The following is a 23,231-nucleotide window of genomic DNA, read 5'->3' on the forward strand; positions in this document are numbered from 1 at the left end:
TAGTAAACTTAGAAAATGACAACAAACACGAAGAGCATGTATTAAAAGGCAGATAAAAGTGCACAACGTCTGGTGAGAAGGAGCACAGATTTATTTTGTTGTGAAAAGTTAATTATATCCGTAAATTTAGCCACTATTAGCATTAACCTTGGAACCATTCAGATGAGAGAAAGGAAAACAAACCCACGCCTCTATCTTGCGCATGCGCACTTGCTCTTATTTCCAGAGCCAAACGGAGCGCGGTAATGCAGAAAACGACTAACAAAAACAGCTTAACGTCTCACCTTTTTGTAGCAAATAAACCCATTTCGACCCACTCCCGGTTCCCGCAGAGCCACCAAAGCGGCTACATGTCAACGGCCGTCGGTTGGATGCAGCCTGTAGTAGCCTGAAGCTAACTGCAGCACCAGCAGCTGCGGCAACATGGCACACTGGAGCACCTTCGAGAAGGAGACGGAGAGAGAGACGAAGAGGCTGGTCAGGTGTCTCAGCGGAGTGCAAGACGAGGAGGACCAGAACTTCCAACTGGCGCTGAAGTTCGCTTGGTCAAACTTCAAGTGAGTCCGTCCTGCGCTGGTTGAGTCGGAGCTAGCCTGTCAACAACGCTAGCTAGCTGCAAGAAGGTGAGCTTGGCTAACTGTGTGCTCCCTCCGGCAGGTTTCATCGGTATTTGGATGCCGACAGTCATAAAATTCAACGCACAATCAATGGGTGAGTAAGTGTTCCAGGTCTGTCGTCTAATTTCCTCTCTTCCCTTTAGGTAGAGGGTTGTTTTCCTCTATTCACAGTTCCCACGCCCTCTGAAATATATACAATTTGATTTAATCAATTTCCTGCTCTGGATTAGTATGGAAAAGAAAGTAGAGTCTGGAAATTATGTGTATTTTTAGACTATTCCAAGTCTTATTGTCTAAATCCATCATTGCACTCTGCGGGTTTTTGTACGTTCTGTATTTCAAGTTTGGCCTTGATAAAATAAATATATTTATTAAATTCATAGTGGGCTTTTTTATTTACACATGGGCAATGAAGCAAAACCCCCCCCCCCCCCAAAAAAAGTCAAATTGCACAACCTTTAGTGTCAAGATAGATAACATAACATATTAGGAGCAAAGCATAGTTTTGTGATAGTTTGTAAGGATTTTAATCAAACACTTCTGCCAAAAAAATCCTGTAATTATAAGAATTGTGTCTCTCATGGTCAGAACTAACCTTGTAACGTTAGTTCTGAATTTTTCTTTTTCTAGACTTTTGATCACATTTTACTTCCCTCCCCTCTCCCCACTTTCGGACAGTTGTTATGCTGCGTAACCGTGGCAACAAGGTTTTCTTAATTGATTGGCATCCCAAAACCTCAAATCCTGCCTGAACTATGACCCCAAACCCTAGGGGAGTTGAAAATGAAGCTTCATGGATGCAGAGAGAGGAAGTTCAAACTTTCTCCTCCAATCCACAACCCTAACTACTTTCTAACTACCGAACAGATTAAAAGAGAAGCGGCAAATGAGGTAGATTAGCAGACCTTGCCGATAACTGATTGTATCATCCAGGACGTGTTACTGTTGCATATCGTCTCTTCTGCCTGGATATTGAGCTTTTAGCATGTCGTCACCGTCAGTGATGCAGCAACAGTTTTCAGTAAGAGGCCACTTCAGATTCGTTGCGAGACTGACTGCTACCAGAATTGCTTCCTGCTCAGAGTATTTCCATCCACTATGACGCATTGAATAACTCAGAACTTTGAAGTTCTGAATTATGATTTTTCCCTACGTTTTTTATGAATAAATAAAATGTTTTTGAATTGAATTTAATAAGCTAGTTGTTAGATGTGTTGAAGTCCTGGAATAATAGTAATTTATTGCATTTATGTTCATACTTTTTTTTAAAATTGACTTTTAAATAATAATATTATTATTGCAACAAAGTTTTGCTCAACATGTAGATTTTAAACGTTTAGTTGAATGACAATAATCTCTAAGTGAGCACACCCAACCAGGTAGATTCAGACTATATTTTTCAAAATGTTCTTTTCTTTTAGTGATCTAAACATTAGTTTTTTGTAGTTAGTCTATTTCTCAAATTTTTTCTTCCAGCTTAAAGTGTATTAGAAGCATGAGAATTTGTTTTATAATAATAAAATAAATGACCCACTTTGCACAATGCTGTTATGCATAATTTGTTTTTTCTTCTTCTTCTTCATTTTAATTTTAATTTTTTTATAGAATCTATGAAAAGCTGATGGTCCACTCTGACCTGAGTAAGGCGGGCAGCTGGAGGAGACTGACCGAGGAGTTCCTGACCTCACCACTCCCCAACACCAACGGAACGAAGGTAATGAACCGAGTGTGGAAATTGAAAACATAAATTCTGACACGAGCCAACACAAACAGCGTCGGCCAACACATTTCATCATGCCTTGTGTTTCTCTTCTTCTTTTTCTGTCTTTTAAATACCACAACATCCTGATAGCAGAAGGGGAAAACAGCGCTCCAGATTGCATAATCTGCCACTAAACTTTCAAACTGTTCCACTTACCTTTTTTTTTTTCTAGACAGACACACACTACGGGATCCTGTCACTGCTGCTTTTCTTATCAGATTCTCCCTCAAACACAAACTTCACTGAGAGACCCAGGGTGAAAGATGCTGGTGAGCTTCTTCTGGTATTTTACACTTTGGAATTATTCTCCCCCCTCCCCCCACCAATTAATCGCGTGTCCGTTCAGAACCGAAAGACGAGTTCGACTGGGCCAAGTACCTCATGGAAGGGGAGGACGTGGACGCCGGGCCGTTCCCGGACACGCCGGTGGGTCTTGGAACGACGCCGCCATTTAAACGCGTTTCCGTGGCCGCATGTTGTCACCTCGCTCTTCTGTAGGAGTGGTCGGAGGACGAAAGCGAGGACGACGACCGGCAGCAGCCAATCAGCAGGGAGGACTCTGGGATCCAGTTGGACAGAACCCCCCAGGAGGACCAGGACACCACCAGCAAGATGGTGCCAGTCGCGTGGACGGGTGCGCCGAAAACACAGAAACAATCGTAGAAATTATTCGCGCTAGACCCGCAAACTGGGATGTGTTTAATTTTCCGTTTATCTTTGCCAAAACAGAGGTTTCAGTCTGGGAAGTGTCTGTGAATGTCACCATTTCCAGTCTTGCCTATTGGTTTCTCAGTTGGATCTAGGTCTGTGATTTGACTAGGCCGTTCTAACTGACAGCACGTCATTGTAGCTGTGGCAGTATGTTTAGGGTTGTCTTCCTAGGAGGAGAAATTTTAAACTTTAAATCTTGCATCCTTCCATTCAGTTTTTCCCTGTATCCATATTATTTACACTCCCATGTCCCTAAATAAAAGAAAAGAATCGTCAGCATGATGCTGCCACCACCAGTTTTTCTTTACTTGGGATGGTGTGTTCAAGGCTATGTATTAGTCTTACTGTCACACGAAGCCAAAATGCAGTGGTTTATAAACTAACGAAGTTATTTTAAATACATATCTCTATACATGTGCATTGGAAGCCTTTTAAATTTTTATTTATTAAAAAAAGAAAGAAAAAAAGTACATCTTTTTTTTTTCATATGTACTTTCTGTTACTTTGTCGGTCTGGTACAAAAATCCCAACAGAATCCATTAAGTTTTTTAGTTGCAATCTGACAAAAATGTGGGAAATTACAGGAGGTATAAATCATTCTGTAACATACCGCAGGAATAGTGTGTTATAGTTTTAAAATAACCACGTTTTGGCATGTATTTCTTTTCCCCAGTGGGGGAACCAGACGCCCGGACCTGGCTTGAACAGCATGTGGTGACTCCGTACTGGGTCGCTCACGCTCCTCGCTTCTCCCACAGCTTGCATTTACACTCCAACCTGCTCAACGTTTGGTAAGATTTCAGACTCCTTTTAAGATCAAATTTGACTTTAATCAGTAACATGTGGATCTGAACTCAGAGGGAAAATTCTATTTTAGTACTGGTATCAAATTTTAATGTGGTATAAATCATAAAAGTGGGCGTTGAAATGTCACTAAGTTGCAAATTACACATTTGGAACTATACATAGGACGTTAATCTCAATACTAAGCAATATCAATGGTTTTTTCTATGTTCCACATGACATAAGCAACTTTTCCTCTTATTTCTGAGTGGAAAGGTTGTGTGACATTCAGGTGTTCTCGCTCTCAGGGACCAGCACTTGTATAACACAGATCCTCTGTATCTGCCGGAAGAAAAAGCCTTCGTCACCGAGACTCAGGTCGTACGGGAAACCTTATGGTAAGAATCCGGTGACGCTGAGCCTATTCACTCGCTTCACAAAAGTACACAGGAAACGATCTTCTGCTCCTCTTAAGTGAGTTTAAGTGTCTTGTTGATCCCCGGACTCACGGATCCTCCCCGGATCGATGAGGTAGTTATGTTGGCGCATTGATTATAATTTTTTTTTTTTGTCACAAGGATGATCTGTGTGTTTTTCAGGCTTCTCTCCGGGGTGAAGAAACACTTTATATTCCAGCATCATGACGGCAAAGTGTCGGTGAGGAATAACGTGGTGGTAACCCATCTGACAAGTGTAAGTTTTTTGTTGTTGTTGTTGTTTTTCTTTTTAAGAGGGGAAAAAAAACACAAACATTACCGACAGGGATGCAATCACTTAATCGAGTTGGAATTAGTTGTCGATTAATGGTTTATAAGTTTAAAAGTAGTTCCAAATCGATTAATAATGTCCCCTTAGACCTTCTTCTTTTTGTGTTGTAGTTTGCCCTCCATCCAGCAGAGGGCACCGCTGGTCATCCTTAAGCAAATCTAGCTGATACAGAAATAAACCAACTATAGAAATAATATAGAAATAGTTTTTTCCACATGTATAAAGCAATTAGTTTGTATTATTCAATGTTTCTTTTTAAAAATATGTATTTTTTTTTTGTCATACTAGCATTTTGCTCTTGGGGTGCCCCCTGGTGGTGTGGGGTTCCTAAGCAGCCGCTTAATTCGCATGTGCCTTGGGCCGGCTCTCTGTGAGTTTGTGCACGTCATGGGGGGAAGTTTGAACATTCTGAACATCTCTCTGTTCTTTGGGAATTGAGTGTTTTTTTATATATTATTTTCATCTTTTCACCTCTTAAGAGGGTTCCTGTTTTACATCTAAATTTACCAGGGTGAGAAAACCATAATTTTAAGTTTATTCCGTCCAAACTGAATAACGCTGGCTGATCCGAAATACTGTTAAAATTAAATGAAGTTTTAAAATTCAGCTTGTCGTGGAATATGTAGCCCTTTATAGAAACACGACGGAAGAGAAAATGGCCGCTTATCAATTAAGCGCCCATCGATCGGTGAGATCCTACAACTTTGGATTTATTAACATTAATTGATAACTTGCATCGCCAATTGCTGATATTTTACCAAGTGCTTTTTTTTTGTTGTTTTTTGGTACTAGGATGTTGTCGTGTTTTTGTTCTGCAGAACTGCCTGCACTCTGTGCTGGAGCACGTCGCCGTGTACGGACAGGCGGTGTTCAGGCTGCAGAGGTTCATCGACGAGGTGACGGGCCACAGCTCAGAGCCCGGCCCGCCGGGCCCGGCCTCCTCCCACAGCTACAGGAAGGGCTCGGAGCCGCCTTTCAGGACCTACCAGGCTTTTGTTTGGGCTCTCAACAAATACTCCGCCAGCTTCAAAGAAGAGCTGACCGCAATCGAGCGAGAGGTCATCAGCAACGGTAAGCAGAACGGCAAGCTTCGAGTTCATTATCGTAAAGAGTTTGTTTTGGATTCCCTTTGATAAGAGAGCCACAGCAGAGCTTCGCTATTAACTGTGTAAACAGTGAGAGGTCCCACTCTGTTCCTTTCACTTTCAAGTCATTTTTCAGGGTTGAATAAATACGGCTTTAAATGGCCATAGGCTATTTATGTTTAAGGCCATTTAGAATTGCTGTTTGTTCCTTAAATTGACCTAAAATGTCTGAGCTATGCAAACACAGATGTATATATTCCGAGGGACAAAATCTTTTGATGATTACCATGATGACATCTGCTCCATTCCTGTGTGCGCCTATCTAATCCTAAAGGGAAAACCTATCCATGTTATTACTGAGTATTGATGTGTTTCCCGAGGGGCAGCTTTCTTGTTTTGTATGAACTGTTGTCTGTTTGCAGATGAGACGGTGACCCTGTCCGGCGTTCTAGAGCGTCTCAGCCCTCACCTGGCCCAGATCAAAGTGTTGCACAAAGTCTTTTGCACGGGAGTCGCTGAAGTTCCCCCGGCAACCCCAAATGTTGTGCGGGCCTCTCACTTGCTCAATACTCTCTACAAGGCTATTATAGAATATGACAGTGTTGGAGATGCATCAGAGCAAGCGGTGAGTTTTTTTAAAAATAATTTTTATTCTAAACCTAAAGGTGGAGTTTCTGGGTATTAACAAAGAAACAGAGTTAATGAAATTTTATACATACTTCCGCGAATCCGCTACTGTGCTAATAGAGGAGCTAATTGGTTTTTTTTGTATAGCGCTTTTGCTAACTATGAAAACATTCAGCACACTTCTAAAGCGGTAATTTACTCGCCTGTTTTGTAATCTTGAAGTTGAATAAAGGTAGACATTTGTGTTGGAAGTTTGGGTTATTGACTGTCAAGAATTTTTCTAGTAGTTAAACGTTTATATTCATGCTCTTATTTTGACAGTGATGAAGACTGCTTATGCAGCAGTTGGTTCCCTCTTCTCTCTTTTGTTCTTTTCTCCCCCCATCCCATTATCTTCGTAACATAAAAGAAAACATGGAAAGTAGAGAACAACATACAAACATAAATACAATATATAGGGAAATTATAGAACATGTAAATGATACATGGCAAAATTAAATTGGTGTTTGAAGGTTGTAGTCTTTCAAGGGCAGATATAGTTTGAGTTGAAGTCGGTGCTTTACTATTAGCTTCCACTAAACACAAAGCTGATATAATGCTTTAGTATTAGCTTTCACTAAATACCAGGTTGATGTGCCACTTTAGCATTAGCATCCGCTAAATACAATGATGGTGTAGTGCATTAGCTTCCAATAAATACCGGCTTGGTGCAGTGATTTAGCTTTAGCGTAACTAACGTTTTAGCTAGCGGTACCCACCGCTGGTTAAATGTGTGGCCATTCTTTCTGTACCAGGTGGCTCTGCTCTTTTCTCTGTGGACTGAGACGGTCAGGCCATATTTGGAGATTGTGGATGAGTGGATTGTTCACGGCCATCTGTTCGACCCTGCCAAAGAGTTCATCATCCAAAGGTTAGCTTCAAGGAATCCTTACACACACTTCCCACATATGTAGCAAATTGTAAGCACAAATTTGAAGATGACTATTTTTTTATTTGTAATAAGATTAAAAAGAATCATTCACCTTCCATATCCACAACATGTTAATATGTTCCGCTTTGAGTCTCGATAAGGTGTGTAAGTTTGTAGTTGTGACACTGTTCAAGCAGTCTGACTATTTGAGGAAAGCCACCAAAGTAGATTCACAATTGTTAATATTATGAAATCCAGAACATCTATGTTTTGTTTTGTTTTCTAGAAATAAGGACGTCCCAGTAAACCACAGGGACTTCTGGTACGCCACCTACACCCTGTACAGCGTCTCCGAGATGGTGGACAGCGAGGAAAAGCTGAACGACGCAGCCAGCGGGAGCTCCGGTGGGGATCCGGGCTCCAGCAACAGGCAGCTCACCATGGTGTCCTTCCTCAAACCAGTGCTGAAGCAGATCATCATGGCCGGGAAGTCCATGCAGTTGCTCAAAAATCTGCACTGTAAAGAAGCCCAGGATTCCGAGAGATCCTCCAGAGGTCGGTGTTTGTCCTGTTAGTGCGTCATTACAGTATTTTTTTGATTTTATTTTGAAGGAATGTGTTCACGACCTCAGAAAAATAACATTGCAGATGCAGAGAGGAAGAGTTTGTACACGGTGTTTCTGGAGTCTGTGCAGTCCCGCCTGAGCAGCCCAGAGGAATCCCCGATCGACAAGATGACCGAGCAGCAGGCCACGACCAGGAGCATCATAAAGATGCAGTCCATCATGGCGCAGCACCTGGAGATCGAGGACGTCCACGATCCACTCTTAGCCATCAACTTCGCCAGGTAGCAACAAACCGAATCACCTTTTTTGCTTAACTAATGGTAACTGTGGCTGTGCTGGGAAAAATAATTAAAGTATTTCTATGAAAGCTACATGCATTGGAAGTAATGGCATGTATTCATATCTGATTTAAAAGGGCAGAATTATGTAAAATCAACTTTTTTGAGCTTTTCATGATATAATGTTATTCCATAATCAGAAACGCACCTGGAGTGTTGCCTTGATTTTTTTTTCATGCATGTTTGAGAAATCCTTTAATCTCCCATTGCAACCATTCAGCTGTGCAAAACGCCTGGGTGGACATAGCTCCGCCTTTGAGGACAGAGCTCCTCCTCAGAGCTGCAGTTTCTAAGCTTCTACAGTGCAGCCCTCCTTCAGACTAGCCAGCAGCAATTAGCAAACACCTGGTGGAACTGTGCGTCTGCTGAGCTCATTATAGGAGCTGCTTCTCAGCAAAAACATAGTTAAAGGGTTAATTGAGGAGCCATGTTGTGATGACTTTCTGAAGGCCAAGTTTCATAAAAAACAAGAGTTTTTAAAGGGACAGATTTTCTTTTAAGTGATATTTAATATATAGCATTTTTTTAAAATAAAAGAGTTACCTGATTGTGCTACAAAATGGCACTAGGTGCCTGGAAAACACATACTACTGCCCTTTAAAGACAGAGTGGGTTCAAAGAAAAAATTAGAAGCCCAAAATTAATGTGACATTCATGCACCTTCTTCTTCAGACTCTACTTGGAGCAGAGCGACTTCCACGAGCGCTTCTCTGGCGGCGACTTCATCGTGGACCGCTCGTCTCAGTCGGTCACCTGCCAGACCTTCGAGCTCACCCTGCGCTCCTGCCTCTACCCCCACATCGAGAGGCGTTACATCGAGTGCTGCGGCAACCTCATGAAGACTCTGAAGAAAGACTACAAGTAGGCACCGCTGTGTTGTGTTTTTAAATTTTTTTGAAAAATATTTTATTCTTGTTGCTCTAAGTGCTTACCGTTGTGTCAGGTCGTATCCAGCATGTTGTTGTTTTTCGGCAGGTTGCTGGAATACCTCCAAGCCATGAGGAACTACTTCCTGCTGGAAGCCGGAGACACCATGTATGACTTCTACACCGCCATCTTTGACAAGGTGCAGGAGAAGGAGAGCTGGCAGCAGCCTTCTTTTCTCAACATGCTGCTGCAGGAGGCAGTGGGACAGCGCTACCCGGAGGACAGCAGCAGGTACTACAGGTCTTTGCTGTCAGATAGATGTAGCAGAGTGAAAACTGTGCGATGGGGTATTAGGGCAATCCTCCCCACCCCCCAAAAAAAGAGCGACAGAAAATTTCCTAGAAAAAAATGTAACATTTTGAGATTAATGTAAGATTTATTTATTTATTTATTTTTGTTGAAAAAACTAGGAAATTCCTGAGTTTGAAAAATGTTAAATTTGCCAGAAATAACTCAGAAATTCTGAGATTAATCTCAGAAATCTTGTATAAATAAGGAAATTTCTGAGTTTCAAGAGTTGAAAATTCATAACTTACGAAACTCAGAAATTTTCTAGTTTTTTCCTTGTACATTTCTGAGACCTCAAAATATCGGAGTTGTCTTTTTTTGTGCATATTTCTGAGTTTTCCAACCCAGAGATTAATCTAAAATTTAAAATTTTAAAAAGTTTTTTTCTCTCACAATTGTTCGACTTTTGGAGCTCACAAACGTCCTTGTTTTTTTGTTTTTTTTTTCTAAAAAATTTCTGAGGTTACTCTCAATATTTTTTTGCCCAACATTTACTGTGACCCTAATACGTTGTCATAAATCTGATAATTGCAAAGCAAATATTTCCTTAAATATTTCATATCCTATAGGTTGTCGGTCTTTCTGGAGCCTCTGGACGCGTCCAGGAAAAAGCACCCAGTGAATAATTTAGAGGTCCTGACCCTGAGTTACAAGGTACACGGAGGCGTTGCGCTTCATTCATGCCTGGTAAATGTGTGGTGCTGACATTTGCTTGGTTTGCTCTCCTCAGGTCCCCTGGCCCGTAGATATTGTGATCAGCTCTGAGTGCCAGAAGATTTACAATCAAGTGTTCCTTCTCCTGCTGCAGATTAAATGGGCTAAATACAGCCTGGACACGCTTCGATTCAGTGGTAAGAACTGAGACGCTGACATCCACCACAGCTGAAAATTATTAAAATGATTATCTCTTTTTTCTTTTTTTTCTTAAATATTTTGGTATTAATACATCTTACCAAACCAAAGTCACCTTTTATTTGTCATTATCATTAGAAATGCTATTAATATTAGACACATCACACATGATGGGAAGCAGTTCAGTTATCGCTTATGCGTGAACATCCTCAGTATGGACCTTTAAGTAGTCCTGCCCCGTTTGTAGAGGGGGGAGGGGAAAGCTCCAAAGCATAATGGTTCCACTTCCGTGCTTCACTGGCTGTGTTTCCATTACAAATGTCTGCAGAACTTTGCCGATATTCTGCAAAAAAAAAAAAAAAAAAGCAATTTTCTATTTGCGTTGTTTGCATTAAATATGAAATGCAATTAAAAATCCAACGTGAATAGGCTTGTTCACGCGATAAGTCATTAAAAAAAAAAAACGCGCCGCTCCATCATCCTGCTTCCTGTCGTCTCCTTCATCTTTTCATCCGGTTTTTGATCATGTGACTCGTACGATGTGGAAAAAGTGTTTCCATGGCAACACACGGCGATTAGTATATTGCAAAATCTACTCATTTTGATTCAGCCGAAACATCAACTCAACCAAACGCTAAAAAACTTTAGTTGAAAAAAAAATGTCATTTTCAAAATTGGTGTGTTTCCACTAAGCAAATTTATTTTTGTAATTCCAATGTGCCCAATGGAAATGTAGCTGGTGTGACTGAGGCGTTCTTAGAGCGACACTGAGATCATGTCTTCCTCTAAATGCGGCGGGTCAAGTTAATACCAAGGCGTTTGTGTTGTTGCTTAAATGCTTTTCCTGTGCTTTTATTTAGATTTTGCAGAAGTCACAAAGAAACTGGAAGGATCTCCTGCTGAGGAAGCAAAGCTGAAAGAACCAATAAGCCAGCAGATTCACAGAATGTGTCTGCTGCGCGTTAAACTGATGCACTTCGTCAACAGCCTCCACAACTACATCATGACCAGAGTAAGAGGAGGCTTATCTCCTGTTCACAAGGAGACTGAACGTTTTCTAGGTTAAAAAAAATAGTCCAAGCTCAGTCAGATTGGATGGGGAGCTAGCTAGTTAGTTTTCATCTGACACAGATTCTTAATAAGATTTAGATCTGAACTTTGACTGGGTCTTTCTAACACAGCGACATGGTTTGATGCACTGCAAAAATACAAATTCTAAGTGTTTTTGGTGTAGTTTCTAGCACAATTATCTTAGTACACTTGAAATAAGATTAAACTAACTTCCAAGTAAATTTTTAGCAAGATAAAGAAGCTTGTTTTAAGTAAATAATTGCTTACTATTTAATTTTTAAAAAAAGGCTGGTTCAACTGGCAGATTATTTCACTTAAAACAAGACATTTTTTCCCATGTTAAAAGTGAAATGAATCTGCTGGTGCAACTAACGCTTTTTCAGGAACTGTTTCCTTGAAACAAGCCGCTAGATCTTCTTGAAGAGTTACTTGTAAGTTAGTTTTGTCTTATTTTAAGTGTACTAAGATATTTTCACTAGAAACTAGACAAACACACTTGGTAAGATTTTGTGTTCTTACAGTGTGCTTGTTAGATTTCCCCACTTGATCAGCTGATCTCTGAAGCTCCTCCAGTTTTGACATATGTCTCACATTTTGCTAATTTCTCTGGCTTTCCATGCAGTGCTTTCTCCACAGCTGTCCAAATGTCACTTTTTGTTTTTTTCTTCTTGCAGAACAGTTTCAATAGCGGATATTTGCAGCGGGTCTCTGTCATTGAGCAGCCTCTGATCCAAATCGTCTTAAAGCTTTGCAAAACTTTAGCAGCTGATTGTCCGTAAACCAAAACAACCTTTTTTACTTCCAGAGTCTGTGAGATGAAAGCACGAGCTTCAAACCACCTGAACTTTTTTTTAATTTTTATTTTTTACATAATCTTCTCGTTTGCAGTCTGAAAAGTGAGAGGTGTCTCCTCTGTGTGTTGGCAGATTCTGCACAGCACTGGTCTGGAGTTTCAGCACCAAGTACAGGAAGCAAAAGACCTGGACCAGCTGATCAAGATCCACTACAGATACTTGGCGACCATCCATGACCGCTGTCTGCTGAGGGAAAAGGTGTGCTGAATTCTGAAAACAATTATTCAGAGGGTAGAATGATCAACAACCAGTGGCACAATTATTGGTGTCGACAGTACCTGGTAAAACCCAATAAGACGTCACCGTGTTTTCAAAAGGAGTTCTTGCACAGAGAGTCAAACCCCACAGGCTTTCCGTAGGTTTAGGACCCGACACCAAGGTGGTAATTGATTTAGGAGGGGTTTTATGTCTGGTGAACCCATCCTGTGTCGATTTGATCAGCTGCTTTAATTTATCCTGATTTAAAAAGACCCGGTGAGGATCCATATTTAGTTTACTGCCAAAAAATGTGTTTTTTAAAATGTATTATTTATGTTAAATACACTGGCAATTGAAAAAAATTGTGGTACAAAGCATTCTAGCAAGTTTCTCAGGCCTTTGGGAAGAGAATCGGGCCCACAGCATCATAGCACCTCCACCGTATTTAACAGCAGGCATGTGGTTCATTTCCAAACATTCATCCTTTTGTTTTACGCCACATCCAAAAAAAGTGTTTGTTGCCAAAAGGTTTACCTGTTATCATTATTATTAAAGTTACTCATTTAAAATATTTTATTGAATTTTACCTGAAGCTTTTGCACTTTGACAGACAGAATAAAAGAGAGGGGAAAAAAAACATAAGGCGATTTTAGTCCTAAGAGCTAAAATACAAAATAAAGCAAGTGAATACCAATAATAACAAATCCACACTGAATTTATTTTAGGGGTTTTTACACATCTTTTGAGAACACTTGTCTGCATTTTGACCGTCATCACAGGTCGTCATGTTTTGACAACCTGTGATGACGGTTTTGATGACTTGGTGTTTCGAGTTCCAACTGTTCAGCTCTGCAGTCTTCACAGGTTGAGGTGATTAATTTGAGTGAATTACTTCAACGTAATGCTCTCTTTAACGGCCGTAGACAAAGTCATCTTGAAAAATTCTCAGCACAGCCACTTCTACACACACACACACAGTTCTTTAGCGCTATACACGTAGCATGAAATAGACAAAAATGAGGAACCGAGCCAAAAGAAAATCTCACTTCTAACACGTTTCATTCCCTCAGGTCAGTTTTGTGAAAGAGGCGATAATGAAGGTTCTCAATCTGGTCCTCATCTTCTCAGACCGATGGCAAGCTGGATTTGGCGCTTGGAAGTAAAGCCTGAATAAAAACCCCGCACTGCAACTTTGCTCAATTTTACCCCGAGGATGTTTGTCGGAGATCTCCATGGTGACCCCACGTTTTGTCTTTGTGCAGGATCGAGTCTATAGATAAGATGGAGTCTGATTTCAAAAACTGCCACATGTTCCTGGTGACTATACTTAATAAAGCCGTCTGCCGGGGCTCCTTTCCTCACCGTAAGCCAATCCTGTTCATTTGTGATTCCCCAACATCAAATGATTCACTTTACACAGACAGAGATAATGATTTATTGTTTGTTTCCCTCTTTTTGTTCCTGCAGTGGAGTCTCTGGCCCTCTCGCTGATGGCAGGGTTTGAGCAGTGCTGAGCGACCCTCCATGTTTCACCCATTCATCACTTTGCCTTTGACTGTTGTTATGTAACCTGCTCAGACTGATGGAGTGTGACAGTCATTGTTAGTTCATCAACAAAACATCAAGATCTTTATTTAAAAATGGTTTTTGTAAGTTATGTTTTTTATACAAAATGCCATGTTGATTGTAAATAATGTCATGTGTATATGCATAAGCACAAAATAAAGTTGCCTTGTTGCTTCTGGATAGAAAAGGCACAAAAGTTCAACAACAAAGAAGGAAATTAGAAAGTTGAGGTAAGACCTGGCTGACCGTTCGGAAAAAGTTTTATTTAAATGTATACTGCTACTACAAATTTACATGCAGTATATTAGTGGATTTCTGTTGAGTCAGAAACCTAACAATCCAATTAGGCCAAAAAACATGTCAGTTTTTCAATACTAGGTTTGAAAACATTGATTTGTCTGACAGTATACAATTTTTGGTATTTTTACTTATTTAAAACTGTCACCATGTTGTGACAGCATAATAAGAATCTGTGAAAAGATCAAGCTCCTCCTACTTGAGCTACTAAATGTGCAAATGAGGGAGAAAGAATTCATCCTTAGAGAAAAACCATTTCTGCCGTCATTGGTGGCCACGCTAACTAGCTGTAGCATTCAAGGTGCAAGTCAGGACAAAAATAATTTCCCTCCCTAATATACATGGAAATGTGGCAGTTTATCATAGAAGTATATTTCTTGAATTAAACAAAATAAAATGACAAATTGCTGTCTTGTTTTGTATAATTGAAAATACATTTTAAAGCAAAGTTTGTACAGTTAGATTCATATTTACTGTTAATTTTAAATATCTTAATTTTCTTATGAAAGTCCAACCTGATGAAGCGGTTTTTTTTTTGTTTTGCGGTATTTGTTTTGCGATAGTGTCGCCAGGGCGGGTATATTTTTGGCCCTAATCACCTTCCATATATGCGGGCTGACTGTACATTCCTGCGTCTCCCTGCCCTAGTGGAGGAGGCCTGAACCGCAGCTCGGAGCGCAGTTTCCTGTTGAGTTTCCCTGTTTGAGGGACAGGAACTCCCTGCTCTACTTCTCTCCCCCGCCCATGATAACACCAAGCGAGGAAAGACTTCACCGGCCAACGACAGACAACACTCCCACGGACCGAAAACGTTCGAGCCCGGGACGCCCGGGGGTCGCGAGACGGATTAAGCCACCGGCTACATGGCGCAGTAGTGGAGTGTATTTACGCACAAGTTTCCCAACAACTCCGGGTGAGTGGAAATGATTGAAGTTGGTTTCAGTGTGTGTGGACTTTCAGATACTTCGCCCACGACTTGAGGGTGGAAAAAAAAAAAACTTGTTGCACGGCTTTGGCTGTATTCTTTAAACCAGCGCTGTGTGAGAGCAACCAGTGGGACACGCGCTGATTTTAGACAGACTTCTGATAATTAGCTTGTAGAGGTGAACAGCTTGTTGCAGCGCAAAGCCATTTTCCTGGCTCACAGGCCCGAGCTGTGACTAATCTCAGGCCCAGCCACGGAACAGGGATAGAGCCATTACAGGTTGGAGGCAGGACTACACACACACACACACGTACACACACACACCAAAGAATTCGCAAGTTTTCACACTTTTCAATCGATGTATCTGTTGTTTTGTACCACCTGTTGTTACTTTCTGTTGTGAATTAAACGGACACACTATCTGGAGCCGAAACGTAGAACTTATTTTAAAGAAAGTAATTTAAACGAGCCAACAAAACCATCTGCGAAAGTTACAAATATACCTGTACTTTTGGAGCATTGTTGCCTTTTCCAAATTGTTTCCTCTTTTTGGCGACATTTTTCCTGAACTCATCCAGGATTGCTGTGTTCAGGAACTAGACCTCACGAGGCGTTCACTGCCCATTCTTCCACTGTAAACAGCACGTTAAAGGAGCATTTCAAATGAACCCGAGTAATGTTTGAAAAGCTGAAACGAACACCACATTTTTAAATACGTACGTCACAAAATGTTCCGCAAACTCTCTTCAGTGAACAACCTTTTTGACTGGTTAGAGTGAATGTTACTGTTCAGTATGGGTGTCCAGCTTCAGTCCTCAGTGTCCTGCCAGTTTCCAATGTGGTCCAACTATTTCCTAAAGTTCTGCTAATGAACTGTCATTTGATTCAGGTGTGTTGAACCAGGGTAACAACTAAAAGCTGCAGGATACCGAACCTTTGGGACTCAATTTGGACACCACAGGCATTTCAGAACTTCTTAGGTCAACTGTTTTCTACTATATCGGTCCAGAAAAAGTATTTTAACATGAAATAGATACAAGAACTTCCTCAGACAACCTTTCTTGTACTTAGCCAAGTTTAAAAATTGGCTCCGTTTTTGAGCAAAGTCACTGGGTTTCGCTATGAAACTTAAAGGAAAGCAAATCAACAGTAGAAAAAAACTTTTTGTTCCCAACAGTCTCTGTTTAAGAAAATGTGTATAAACTTCCCAGTGGAAAAAAAATGTCCAACTTCAAGCCTGTCATGACAACTGATTTTGCTGATAAATTATCCCAGAAATTATTGCGATAAACAATAAGAATTTTATTTTCAGACTATTTTCAAGTGATATGTTGATAATGGTCCAATAATGCAAGTTCACACTCTCAAAGAGCAATAAATTATAATTTTGTTAAGATCATGTAACTGGAAGATATTTCAAATAACCAAATACACACACACACACACCTACACACACACACAAAATGACCATAACCAAAAAATATAAGTGAAATAAAAACCACACAGAACTGAAACCATAAATGAAGTAGATTATGAAAGCTATAAACAAAATTGCTCTTCCAACAGTATTAATCATCAGAATTGAATTTATGGCCATCATTGTCATTTGATTAATTGGTTGTTGCGACAACATCAACTCCATTTGATTTATTTGATTTGCTTTTTGCCAAATTCCAAATGTTGTAAACGCTACACCTTAGACTCCCCTGATGTACGCTGTAGTAGTTCATGTGTTATGAGCTTGTTGTTATGCGTATTTTTTTTTTTTGATGTTCATTTTGCCTCTGCTGCTCTTTGTTGAGTTTGAGACGTTTTCTGTCGGCTTTGAAGTTACAAAAGAAGGAAGGAAGAGCGGTAGGAAGGCGATGAGGCTTGAAGATGCGTTTCTAACCACATCTGTTAGTGTTTTTGGTGACAGCGGTGCACATATTTTCTTTTTTTTTCTTCTTCTGTGGTTCTGTGTCTTTATTAAGGATACCATAAAGCCAAGTTAGGCCAACAACACACCTTTCGGTTTGTCGCACATTACAACCACTGAAACTAACCAGGTTTAAACTGCTCCAGGTGAGTGGATAAACCTTTATTAGGTTGCATGTTTACTATTTTTTACTCCAGAACGTCATCAGCCTCGAATCATTTTCAACTAAGTTTTCTTGAGTTGAGATTTGATTACACCTAAACTTAAACTTAATCTTGAATTCTCCAGAACTCAACCCTCCTCCTGCATTTATAACATTCTAACATTTATAAAGTGTATTTCTACATTCATCATAGCGTGCGCTTTGGATGAGTGTGGTTTTTGCACTGATACGCAGAAGCTGTGGTTGGTTAACCTGCAGCATGTTAAAGCTAAACGTTTTCACACCTCTGTCTTAAGATCGTTGCCCTGATACAGTTCGACGCACCAGCCTGCTGAATGTGTTTATTCTGCCACACTTATAAGAGGCACGACTGTCGTTCAAGGTGGTGTTAGATTCTTGCTTTTGCATCAGTTTCTCACTTAAATGTTCGCTTCCTTCCTTAGATAACTTTGATGACTTTATTCTGTTTGAACAGAGGGTTTAAAAGTGTCACACATCTTGCATTTTTTATGCATGATTGTAAATCGTTCTGTCCAACACAAAGGTGTTTCCTCTTTTAAAAAAATGTTAGGCTACTGTTGGATTTGTTTTGTTACCTCAAAATGCTTCTTCACTTTAGTGAGAGACTAGACTATGGTGGGAGTGATACAGGTGAACAGATTGACCTGTTTTTGGCAGGCCAAATACTTAAGAATAAGCTATTTTTATGTTTAGTAAATGCATCATACTCAAATTCACCCTTATTTAAGACATATATTAAAATGTCAGTTACTCGGGTAAAGTTTAGAGCCATTTGCTTTGTCACACAAGTGGGGATAATTTTATAAGTCTTCCAGTTACTGTTGGATTCAAAACTTTTGCATTTGTCAAGCAACCAGCAGCACATTTGCTTCTATTTTGTTGTCAAGCTTCATGACATAAATTGTAGCAGGTTAATGTTTCATTAAATCTATATTAAACATTAAGTTTGTTATTTATATAAGGTAACTTTTTTTTAGGAAGTTTGCTATTATAAAAACATGTTTTTTACATATTTGTAGCAGGATTGACAGTGCTAAGACCCTCCGTCTGGCTCTGATTGGTTGATTTTGAGCAGCATATTTCTGCTGATGGCAGTAGGACCACAGGGAGGAGGCAGAGCAGCATGATATTTTTATTTACTCTCCCCACAGATTATCTGCTTAAACAAATAAAGATAGCAACTATCCATCCATCCATTTTCTAACACTCTTGTCCCTAGTGGAGTCAGGAGGTGGGCTGGTGTCTATCTCCAGCTAACGTTCCGGGCGAGAGGCAGGGTCACTCTGGACAGGTCGCCAGTCTGTCGCAGGGCAACACAAAGACATACAGGACAAACAACCATGCACACACACACTCACACCTAGGGAGAATTTAGAAAGACCAATTTACCTAACTGTCGTGTTTTTGGACTGTGGGAGGAAGCCGGAGAACTCGGAGAGAACCCACAGGGAGAACATGCAAACTCCGTGCACAAAGACCCCAGGCTGGGAATCAAACCCAGGACCTTCTTGCTGCAAGGCAACAGTGCTACCAACTGTATAACAACTCTATTTTTATAAAAATATTGTTTTTTTATATAAAAAAAAAATACATACTGTAGTTTTAAAAGAAAGCTTAAAAAGATTTGAGAGTTTGTATGTGTGGTCAACTTTAGAAAGAAATTCAGAATCAGAAGAAATCAAAATTGGCATGTTGGATTTCAGAAAAATCAGTCAGAAAGAATCAGCATTGGCCCTTAAAAACCTGATCTGTGCATCATGTCCTGCAGTGTTTCCTGTGTTGTCTCATTTCAAACTAAAGTTATCCCTTAAGTTGACATGATGTTAGAGATGGATATCATGGATTTTGAAGCACAAATATTTAATTTAAGTAAATGTTAAAACCACAAATGTGAAAGCAATCGAAAGAGGAACTAAATTAGAAAATCTAATAGTGCAAATGTCTGGAAGTTTGAAATGGAAAATCTGTAGGAACCCTGAGCTTATTTCCGGTTTATTTCTGATCCTCACCACCTGCTGCTGCATGCAAAACATTCAAACTTCATTCTGACTAATCTTTATTTGAATTTAGTTTTTTTCCCCCCTTCCTCATTTCATTATATTTGGACTCGTCTCCATTTTTAGTTTTGTTGGTAAAACCAGAAAAAATTTCAATGATACTTCTTATACAAAGAGTCACAAATTGCTAAATGTTAACTTTACTATAAGCTAAAACAAGCTTTTTTTATATTTTGTTTAAAAAAAAAGATCTTGGAGGAACTGAATCAGAATAAGATGCAAAATATGGTAATGGTTACGAGTTTTGGTCGTGTCACAAATGGGTCATTTAGATTCTGCTGATAATAACACGCATACTTAAGCCTGTCGCAATAATCAATTAATCAATTAATAGCATGCTGAATTAACATGAGCTTGATAATTTATTTCCATTCTGATGATTAATATTTTTTATGAGCAATTTTGTTTATAGAAACTTCATTACATAGTGTAGTATGCGTAGTGTGTGGTTTTTATTTCTGTTTTATTTATTGTTCTTGGTCAAGTTCTATTTTGGACACTTGATCACTTCCAGTTCCAGTGCGAAGCGTTCTTTGCCAAATTAAAGTCTAGTGGTAATTGTTGCAAAGTTTATACATATTTTCTTAAACGGAGACTGTTGGGTACAAAGAGTACTTTCTGTTATTGACCTATACATACTTTTAAAAAAGTTTTTAGCATTAGCTGTAAATTAGAAATCTCACCAAATAGTCACGATCTTCGTGTTAAAGTCTCATCTTTAACCCAGGTGAGGCTGTGAAGGAGTCCTTCTGAAACCACTCAATTCAGCTAAAAGTAGAAAGTGTGACACATTTTTATTGCGTTCTTCTGCTCCAAGGAAAAGTAAGTGTGGAGCCTTCATTGCTTTATATATAAAAAAAGTTTTTCTATAGAAGAGTGGTTCTATCCAGGAACAGAACCCCAAGAATAGACTGACGTTCTAGATGAGCTCCGCTATCCGTACTCTGACCCGTTAGCGTCTTTTCCAGACTTCAGACATGGCTGCCCTGCCAAGCTCAAAAGGCCAAATGATTGGACCTGATTTAAATATCACACAAACCGATGGGTTATGGTTGCCTTTTGTTTGCGTGTCTGAACACCCGGGCTACCTCCTTTATTCTGGCTTAAGCTCCTTACTGTGTATTTACTCAGGGAGACGTGGTGTGCTGCTTCAGCAGACTGATTTAATCCTTCAAGAGAAACGACTTCCCATATTTCTTGTCAAATAGCAACAGGAACTGGGTTAAAGTAAAAACCCACCAGGGTTCCTTGTTTTAGACAAATAAAGGCATGGCGTCTTTGCACAGCTAAAGATCGCTTGTACTTTATGAAAGTGGTCTCTGTTCTTGAGTTACCAAAGAATTTCTGTCTAGCCATCAGGAAGTTGTAAAAAGGTTGGATATTTCTCATGAAAGAAAAGCTGGCCCTTGTCTTGAAGCCGGCTATGCGTCACGTGCTCGCCGTCTCTGAGGTTCATACTTCCCATTTTCAGAGAGTTAATTTGCAGTCGGTGACGCTGCGTGAAGTTCATTTTTACCAAAGTGACAATCCTGAGACATGTTAGTAATGCTGTCTTTTTTTATCCATCCTCATCATTCTTTGCTACCATGTTTCCTTTTGTCCTAACCACACCGATTGTTAGGTTTGATCAATTTGAGCGCTCTGGGATAAGCACCCTGATTATTTCATCAAGGACTCCTAACCAACCTCAGTCACATCCAGTTCACTGTATGGGGTTACAGTTCTAGAAATGAAAGGAAATATCAACCTGATGTTAGAAACCGACTAACATGGTTCATACATTTATTATTTGACTTAACAGCTTCATGAGAGCGGGTCGTTCAGAGCTTGAATATGACAAATAAAGTAAAATCAAGCTTTTTGTTCTGATGACGGACTTTCTGAAACTGTCAGCTTGCTGCAGTTAACCCCCTGAACAAACTCAGGCACTGCAGTCTCAATAGAAGAAGGAAGTATTTAAAAATAGATTACACATTGGGTAATGCATGAGGAGTTTTTATTTTTTTTAATCTTATGCAGTTAGCAGTGACTGCCATTAGTCGTATCATGCATGCAAAGTTTGCATTAGACCAGTCATTCATGCAGATACAACATTCTTACAATCCTAATTTTAAAACTTTTTTAAAAATCACCTTGCTGCCGATCAGGTTATCTGGGATTTCTCTGTATTTTACTGGAGCTTTTTTATTATTCACACCATGAAAACACCATCTGTACTTTTGGTGACCAAAGATATTTCCAAATAGCTGAATTCATCTTTGCTGTGGTTAGCAAAAGTAACTTGCTAATTTTTCAGCCAGCTAAGCAGCAGTGCACAGCAACAGGTGGGGGAGGAAATGCAGTGCTAGTCACTGCTCTGTACAGTCAGATTTCTAGGCCCTCTGGAACTTTCTCTGCCATCTTATTTAAAACAGTATAAACTAGGAATGAAGGATTTTATTTCTTTCAATTAGCATCAGTATCATCTTTGACGTTATGGTAAAAGATGCCCAGCAAACAATGTTGCCAGATTTGGCTAACTGTGTTGCCATTGACCACATAATTTTGCAATTTCACATTTCAAAAATCAATTTGCTTAACGGAAACATGAAAATTTTGAAAAAACCCCCAAAACAAAACACTTTTTTTCGATAAAACGTTTTGGTGCTAGCTTGAGATGGCATTGGAAAATCCCAATGGAAATACGTTTTTCACATCACATGAGTTGCGTCACATGATCAACAACTGGACGTTGCCACTGGCGCAAACCACGAAGAAGATGGTTTCTTATTTATTGGAAAACACCATAATTACAAAATGTTTTTTTTCCTTGACATTTGTAGTGGGAATTAAGCTAGTGCCAGTTTCCTGGCCGAAAACAACATAAAAACTGCCCACCACCAAAAAAAGCCCCAACCCAAATCTCAACCTCTGTTGAAACTCTTGTTAATTAGCAGCAAGTATAGTCTCTATATATTTTTTTGGTTTGTTTTTTTGTTTCGCTTGGTTCTGGTCTGCATTCTGACCAGAACCAAAACCCACTGGGAATCCAGATGACTTGACTCTTGATACACTGGTCTTGTTTCTCTTTGTGGCACCACGTCCTCTTAAACCATGAAGTTTATTTCTGGGATTTTTGTTTTATAGTACTATAGTGACACTTGATTTACCAGTTACTATTAATCGACGCTTTTTGGATTTATTGTATTAAGAACAAAGTTTTGCTGCCTACTACCGATTCCATTTTGTCCTATCAGCTCTGAAATGTAGCTTGAAATCAGTGATGAAATGTGACAAACATTGACTAATAGTGTGTGCAGCAAAAGAAGGAATACGATTTTCCATTTTTATCTGAATGAAGTCATTAATCTTTAATCTTTCAAATATTTACTACATTCATAACAAAATGCAGCAAAGAACTTGTTCGTAGTATTTATAGACTAAACAAAATGTGTTGTGTTTAGTCGTTTTTTTAAATGAATGCCTTAAAATGTTTTGTTATGAACCCTGCTGATCGTTGAAAAATTTACCAACTTTGCTCACTGTGGGTAAATTGCTAACTTGTTTGATTCATAGTTGCTGGCTGTCAAGTGAAGTGAGTCAGACATTAAAAGCCTGATGTGGGTAAAACAGATCTTTTATCTAAAAATAGCCAAAGTTTCCCTCAGCCAGCTGTGAGTCAGTAGGGTGGGATCCTCCATCTTTTTAACACTAACCCTTACAGCTCAAAAACGTCATGCAGTCTTCTTGCAACCTGCTGTCGGTTCTCTTTCCTTCACTTCCCTCTGGAGATCCGATGACCTGCGCTGACACCGATCCTCCTCCCGCTGACCTGCGAGGCTTTTGTCGGTTCTTCTGTGGGACGCGGTTATGATTGCTGCGCGTTTGTGTTTGCAGATTGTGACGTCCACCTGTTAGCAGCACTGTGGGAAAGCAAACCGAATCGTA

The 23,231-nt window shown here is 39.8% G+C and overlaps 2 protein-coding genes across 3 annotated transcripts in view; both read left to right on the plus strand.

Moving 5' to 3' along the window:
- The first annotated feature begins 199 nt into the window (after positions 1–199).
- tubgcp5 (tubulin gamma complex component 5) lies at positions 200–14,630 on the plus strand. Of its 2 annotated transcripts, XM_032571418.1 has the most exons (23): positions 200–557; positions 658–711; positions 2,223–2,331; positions 2,552–2,648; positions 2,726–2,805; positions 2,878–3,013; positions 3,764–3,881; positions 4,182–4,271; positions 4,473–4,566; positions 5,460–5,712; positions 6,149–6,351; positions 7,148–7,263; positions 7,550–7,818; positions 7,912–8,110; positions 8,840–9,028; positions 9,143–9,325; positions 9,952–10,036; positions 10,113–10,233; positions 11,095–11,246; positions 12,232–12,357; positions 13,428–13,516; positions 13,620–13,720; positions 13,825–14,630. In XM_032571418.1, the coding sequence occupies exons 1-23, from the start codon at positions 424–426 to the stop codon at positions 13,869–13,871; spliced, it is 3,045 nt and encodes a 1,014-aa protein (XP_032427309.1). In that variant the 5' UTR covers positions 200–423; the 3' UTR covers positions 13,872–14,630. The 2 variants fall into 2 exon arrangements, with proteins under 2 accessions (XP_032427309.1, XP_032427310.1); XM_032571419.1 differs by lacking the exons at positions 200–557; positions 658–711 and having other exon boundaries at positions 2,556–2,648.
- A 255-nt stretch (positions 14,631–14,885) lies between these two features.
- Positions 14,886–23,231, plus strand: part of cyfip1 (cytoplasmic FMR1 interacting protein 1) — a 35,924-nt gene continuing 27,578 nt past the window's right edge. The window contains exon 1 of the mRNA XM_032571417.1: positions 14,886–15,133. The gene's annotated coding sequence lies outside the window, so the exon portion shown is untranslated. The remainder of the gene's footprint in view (positions 15,134–23,231) is intronic.

This window comes from Xiphophorus hellerii, chromosome 9, assembly GCF_003331165.1.
Source record: "Xiphophorus hellerii strain 12219 chromosome 9, Xiphophorus_hellerii-4.1, whole genome shotgun sequence".
Taxonomy (NCBI): domain Eukaryota; kingdom Metazoa; phylum Chordata; class Actinopteri; order Cyprinodontiformes; family Poeciliidae; genus Xiphophorus; species Xiphophorus hellerii.